The following is a 6,806-nucleotide window of genomic DNA, read 5'->3' as shown; positions in this document are numbered from 1 at the left end:
CCTGCCTGGAGTGTGCATTCTAATAAGAGAGTTCCCAGCAAGCTCGCTGGTCTGAATGGTGATTTGTTCCGCCCGATCAGTGAGTATACTGACTGCTTCGGACAATTTACGCAAGATCTCCTCCTGACCTGTTATCGTTCCTATGGCCACCTCCAATTGTTCCAACCTGTGATCCATTCCCATTCTCTAATACCATTGTGGTACAGCCTTGCTTGGGGGATTAGCATTTCCCCTACCTATTTTGGGAGTAAACTAGAAAGCAAGGATTGTCTAGCTAGTTTGAGGGAGCAAGAACCTCCAACATCAATCAAAGTAAAGCAGAGGGATGCCTTGTGTTTACCTCATTTTAGAATAAATAGCAGAGAACTTCAAAAAATTCCCAGAAATGTGGACCCAATGTTCACAAGTTAATTTCAACGATCCAACAACTAGGCTAGACTTATTCAAATAACTAGACTAGACTTCAAATAAAAATGGAAAATTACTAACATCAGAAAATAAAACTCCTGTCATAAGGTGAGAGATCTTACAAAATAAATAACCTGCTTATTTCTAATTTTGCCCTAAAAAAATGAAATATTAATTTCAAAACAAAATTATTTACTCCAACGTATATATGTTAAGGTTGTCAAATGCACATAATTTCAAACTGCTTTCTTAATAAATGGCGGACATTACTTGGACCTTGTTTGTTTCATCCTACGTTTCATATGATGACGAGATACATTTCAGTGACGATTCCTTTAATTGGCAGCCAAAAGTTATTATACAAATGTGTGTTATAATGAAACAATATAATACAAAATTAAAGGCTAAAAGTGTTAGTTAGATCAATAAGCACGTGAACGACTAAAACTCGTTATAAAATATGTTCCATAATTCCAGGAATATGTAGCCGAAGGTTCCTCTAAAAATCTGCCCTGAGCTTGCTTTGCTTTAACAGCATCTAGAAGCAAATTCAGGAAGTTGCAATTCTCTTCTGTTTTTAAATGTCATTCTCCTATAGTTCGGTAAATTTAATTTCAACTAAGATAATCATCTAAGGGCATGTTTGATACACAGTATTGGACTAGACAGGATATGACACTAAGACCAGATGTTCTACTTCTTTTTCTTTGTCATCAATTCTATTTGAGTACTGTAGTCTACCCTACAAAATGAGGCATATAGGAAATAAAATAAGTGCAAGCGTGGAATGCTAGACTAGGATAAAGTTGGATGAAGCTGCTTAACATCTTGTTTCCTTTAGCGTCGATTTTCTCATTTGTGTAATGTGCATCATTGCTAAATCCCTTCTGTTTCAGACATTATGGTACGTAGATTTTGCTCTTGTATGCACCATAGTGATTTGTGATATGTCAATTAAATGAAGTAATAATCTTTTGTGAAGAACTTGACCTCTTAGTTCTGTAGTAAAGTTAGTGAGAATAAATAAAAGCATGTTAGTTTTGTTATGGCTGTTGGGACTGCAGCTCAACTTTTATAACTGAATTACTTATCCATTGATATTGCTTTATTCTGATTGGTTACCTTTGCCTATTTAAAGGGATCAATCAAAGAGCTGAGGGAAAGAAATATAAAAAATCAGGCTCTGTGAACTAGAGAGAGAGTTTTCTCATTATGTTCTTGTAAACGTCTTCATGTGTATATCTGAGTGCTTATGATTGTATATAGAGTGTAATCTCATTCTTTAGTGGATTGATCAAGGAAAAGAGCCCCTGCTTCGAAAGTAGGACTGATTTGGTTAATGCAAATAAAATATTCTCGTTTCCATTGTTCTTCTCGTTCCTGTTCGTCTCTGTTATTGCTTGGTACTGGTGTGTGGTGTTATTTTCTTGTTTGTACATTATCTTGATAATTCGTTGAGGAATTATAATCCTCACATCTTTTTTCCATACAAAATCCTTGAAATTTAGTAACTTCAGATCTCATGTGTAATAGGGTTTGAAATTAATAATCATTTTGCTTTCTATCTTCAAACATCTCAATGATGTTTTTCGTGATAATTTTTAGCCTCCATTAATATTTTACATGGTTCTTCCTATTCTAGGGTGGTAAAGCTGTGCTGTGCTGTGCTGTCAGGGCTGCCACCCCGGTGAGACACTTGTCGCGTCGGGTTTCACACTTTTCTGCACTGGCTGAGACATTACCCCTTGCAGCCGAAGATTTCTTCCAATTTGGCAACACTCGTATAGTTATCCGATCATTCAAGTACAGGAATAGGATCCCAGGCCCTTCTCTATCAATTCCAACCTTTTGCCTGGTCGCTAACCTATCTTTCTGAGCCCTTTGTTTGCCTATGTAAAATGCTAAATTTGGTGCATAAAATATCAATAGTGGTGCAAATCTTGCAGCATCTAAATTCTCTCACATGCGTAAGTAGAGACTCATTTCTCTTACAGACCTATGCAAAGTAACTGAATAAACACTCCTCAATTGACTCTGCAGTTCTCTGTGGTGAGCATAGACGTCCACTTTTGCCATCATGTTTCATAGCCAATTTTGTGACTTCCCTTTCATGTTTGGAGAATTATCATGGATAGAGTTAATATGATTAAGCCTCTCAAGATAATGCCTTTTCTATTTTTGCGTAAGTTATTCTTTCTCACCAGAATTGCCTGAAATATGATCATGTATTATACTACCTTCTTCTATTTGTTCTCTGCATTACCATGTATCATTTCCAGCAGTGCTAGATTACACAGCTTCCATCTCTTCTATCTAGAGGGTGTTAAAATATGCCGGCCTATCCTTGCGTCTGATTGTATGCGGGCCAGGGGCCGCCTCAAAACAATGCAACTTACATCTGTAGGTCTATCACAATGCATCAGTTCATCTATAAACACACTGATGTGAATGGAGAGTGCGTGTATAACCATGATCTACCACCCTTTTGTGTTGCATTGCCAGTTAGTGCAATCTATCTATCCCCTTGTTTGACATCTATTTTAATTTACAAACATAATTGGTCAAAACTATTTTTAATCCACACATATCATGAAATCCACAAGTGCTACATACTTAGTAACACAAATTTCTATTTGTTTGAATCGATTATAATATATTTCCAATTTCAAGAGCTTGTTATTTCTACCTTCCTAATATTTTTATTTTTGTTGTGGGAGGAATTACAGGACACAAGGGTTGGTATATTGCTAGTTATGTGCCAAGAGTCAAATCCATCACTTATCATCAGAGATTTAAGACCCAAGCAGTATGTTTAGGTTTCAACTGAAGTTGCATACAAGTCCCCAAACGGATGAACCACTTGTTCAGGAATCCAATGAGTTCATTTGACAACATAAGCAAACTAGGCCTCGTCCCAATAAATTCAAGTTTTGCCCCATGCATTCTTTTTTTCCATTTCCAGCCGTTCATCCATTTTATGTAATTTGTTGCTTTGGTGTAAAATTTATCTAACATCATAGGCAGATTCGAATCTCTTATCTTTTGACAGTTTATTCGAAATTTACACTTTCAGAACTGCTAATGCAAAAGGCAGATGAGCATATACCCAAGAACATTAAAGACAAAGAAGCACATACAAAACTGAACGCATTGCTGAAAATTCTAGAACATGCACTGTTGGCTCATTACAAACTGAAACGCTGCTCAAACTACAAATATGTATATCTAAAGTATAAATCACATTTCCCCTCGGTAACCCCCAGACCCGAAATAATCCCTCCTTGAGCTAGCAATTTGCATGCTTTTTTGATGCTCTAACTTGGGGCAATCGCGGATACGATGACCAAGCCCACCACAGTAGACGCAGCCTTTAACTCCACTTGCATTGGCTATTTCCTCCACATCTTCCATTGGATCATTAAGCTCGGCCAGAACTGGAGGTATCCTCTGCTTCGCCTCTTGCAACAGGTGCTTCAGATCAAGAAGCGTTGTTTCACTCTGGTTCTTATTAATAAATGTCGTTGCAATTCCTGTCTTTCCACATCTTCCAGTTCTTCCAATCCTATGAACATAATTTTCTATCTCGGCAGGCATATCGTAATTGATAACATGCTGAATATCAGGGAAATCAAGACCTTTTGATGCTACATCTGTGGCAACTAAAACATCCTTCTTGCCAGATTTGAAAGATGAAATAGCATACTCTCTCTCTTCTTGATCCTTCCCTCCATGAACTGCCACAGCTTCAACTCCCTTCAGAAGAAGGTATTCATGAATGTCGTCCACGTCAGCTTTATTCTCGCAGAATATTAGAACGGGGGGTGGGGTTTTTTGCAAGCATTCGAGAAGGTAAACAATTTTTGCCTCCTGTTTCACGTATTCAACTTCTTGAATTACATCAAGATTTGCTGCTCCAGCCCTTCCGACATTCACAATAATGGGTTTTACCAATGCACTTCTAGCAAATTTCTGAATCTTTGTGGGCATGGTAGCCGAAAATAGAAGAGTTTGTCTTTGCGCTTTAAAGTGATCAAAAACTTCTCTTATGTCATCTTCAAAACCCAGATCCACTAACCGATCTGCTTCATCAAGAGTCAAATATCTGCAGGAAAAGCCAACACTAGATAAACATCTTCAGAAAAATTGGCCTAGCAAAATAGTAACCCAGTCCATGTTGAACAGCATGGATTATTTATACATATGCCACCCACAAATATAGTCCATGTTGAACAGCATGGATTATTTATACATATGCCACCCACAAATATAGCAGAGCAGACAACTGCTCAACTCTCACCCCCACCCTCTGACCAAAAAAGGCAGCTATTTTTTTATCGGAGTTAATAAATTGAGAACATTGACAAGCCAGTCCACCTTACGAAACAGGGGCCCCATATCTTGAAAACTATCTATTCTGTTGATTAGCAAAGTTCCGACAAAGTAACAACAAATACAATTTGGTACTTTAAATTTTTGCCGGAATTGGCTCCATGGCTGACATTAACTTAATGTAAAACATCAACTGCAATAACTAAGAATTTAACGTGTCAACAAAAATATGAGTACTTACCTGCAATTATCAAGGTTCATTTTCTTCTTTGCTAGCATATCCTTTAGCCTCCCAGGTGTAGCAACAACTATGTGGACGCCCTTCTTCACTACATCTAATTGTGACTTCATATCAACGCCACCAATACAAAGTAATGGTCGTAACTCTGGATAACCAAACTCTCTCATGGGTTCAAGAAACTGTTCCACCACCTCATACGTCTGCCTAGCAAGCTCTCTAGAGGGGCAAATAATCAAGCCAAATGGTCCCTCACCTGGCGCGATTGGCATCATCACCTCCTCTTGTAATGCAATCATGATAAGCGGCAACACAAAAACTAAAGTCTTTCCAGATCCTGTGAAGGCAATACCAATCATATCACGGCCAGATAAGATAACAGGCAGCCCCTGCACTTGAATCGGTGTAGGCTGAACAATCCCCTTGGCTTTCAACTTCTTTAAAATTGGTTCGGGAAATCGCATATCCTTAAAATTCTTGATCGGAGGGGGAATATCTTCACCATCCACAATAATATGCCACTGCTTCCGAATGATATCACACGCCTTCTTTGACATCCTCCTTATCGGCAATGGTGGCTTCCAACCAGTCAACAAAGGCTCCGTATAAGTAATTCCCTTTGCCAGCTCCCGAACTGACATTAAAGTTTTCCTATCTGACAAATTTTCAATCATCTCCTTTTCCTGCTGTACTATTTGCTCAGTTTGAGTTACTTCTGGCTGCTCCTTCTTGAGTTGAGAAGCCTTGACCAATAAACTGGGTTTAACCTCAAGAAGTTTCTGCATTTCAATATCATCATCAAGCGTGGTAGCCTGCCCTTTGTGCAGAAGAATTTTCTGCGCCTCAATTGCCCGACGCTTGGCAACTGGAACATACTCCACATAGTCATCATCTCCTTCCATTTTTTCCTGAAAATTCAAATCCTAAAATAGCTCAAACAAAACATCTCCTTTTAACTGCTGAAAGTTAAAATTCAAAAGCCGCACATTTCAGCTGAATTTTTGAGCAAATCAAAGGTTCAATCTTGATATACAGCAAAGAGTCATCACAAATCAAATATCAGGCTCCAACACATTAAAAAAAAAAAAAAAAAAAAGAGGTGTTCATAATATTCTAAGAATATGTGACGCGTTATCCAGAAATTAGATTCAAACGTGACTGTGCATGTACTAGCAGATCAAGAAGTCCAATTAGAAAGACATAAATTGGTGAAATTACTGGATTCCCTAATTATTACTTAACGTATTGAATCGAACCCAAACCTCGAAAGAGGATAAAATAACGAGCGTAAAGCAAAAGTAAATCAAGAGAAGGAAAATTTTATAAGAAATGAGTAAAGAAGAGGAAAATACATACCATATCTATAAGAAGTTACAGCAAAAAAGCAACAAGCGGCGGCGGTGACGGAGAAGGGTAAGCTAAGCGGATCCTCGCCCTGGGCTTGGCTTTTCGAGGTTTTTTCACCAATTCTTTGCCTAATCTGCCTTCTGATTTTTAATCGAATTGGTGTGTATTTTTTTCTTTTCTTTCCCAGGAATTTCTTTAAAAATACCAAAGCAGAAAATGAATAAATTATTTTTGGCTAAATTACATGTTTAGTCACCAATCTTTTCCCCTCACTGCACTTTCCTCGCAAACATTTTTTATTAGAAAATTTTCACATTTCGTCCCTAACCTTTACAAAATGAACAAATTTACCATCAATCTTATTTTTAGCAAGAGTCAAAAGTTGCGACCGAAAGAGGAGACTCACATTTCCAAACAGTTCAAACTTTCATTAAAATCTTTTGTAAGAAGGAAAGAGCTCCCCACACAGGCCCTTTGCACAGGG

General features: G+C 37.9%; 1 protein-coding gene across 4 annotated transcripts in view; it reads right to left on the bottom strand.

The window, feature by feature from the left end:
• Window positions 1-3,505: 3,505 nt before the first annotated feature.
• The window catches only part of LOC111365306 (DEAD-box ATP-dependent RNA helicase 35), a 4,270-nt gene continuing 969 nt past the window's right edge, over window positions 3,506-6,806 (bottom strand). Inside the window, exons 1-3 of one of the 4 annotated variants that reach the window (XM_022985751.1) lie at window positions 6,332-6,510; window positions 4,979-5,883; window positions 3,506-4,528 (exon numbers count right to left, since the gene is read on the bottom strand). In XM_022985751.1, the coding sequence (XP_022841519.1) occupies window positions 3,646-4,528; window positions 4,979-5,883; window positions 6,332-6,334 (1,791 nt within the window). In that variant the 5' untranslated portion in view covers window positions 6,335-6,510 and the 3' untranslated portion in view covers window positions 3,506-3,645. Of the gene's footprint in view, window positions 4,529-4,978; window positions 5,899-6,331; window positions 6,511-6,806 lie in introns of those variants that run through there. The other 3 variants (XM_022985750.1, XM_022985752.1, XM_022985753.1) reach the window with 3 other exon arrangements.

Source organism: Olea europaea, chromosome 17 (genome assembly GCF_002742605.1).
Source record: "Olea europaea var. sylvestris chromosome 17, O_europaea_v1, whole genome shotgun sequence".
NCBI classification, from domain to species: domain Eukaryota; kingdom Viridiplantae; phylum Streptophyta; class Magnoliopsida; order Lamiales; family Oleaceae; genus Olea; species Olea europaea.
Note: the sequence above shows the minus strand (reverse complement) of the source record. Positions and strands in the feature narration are given on the sequence as shown.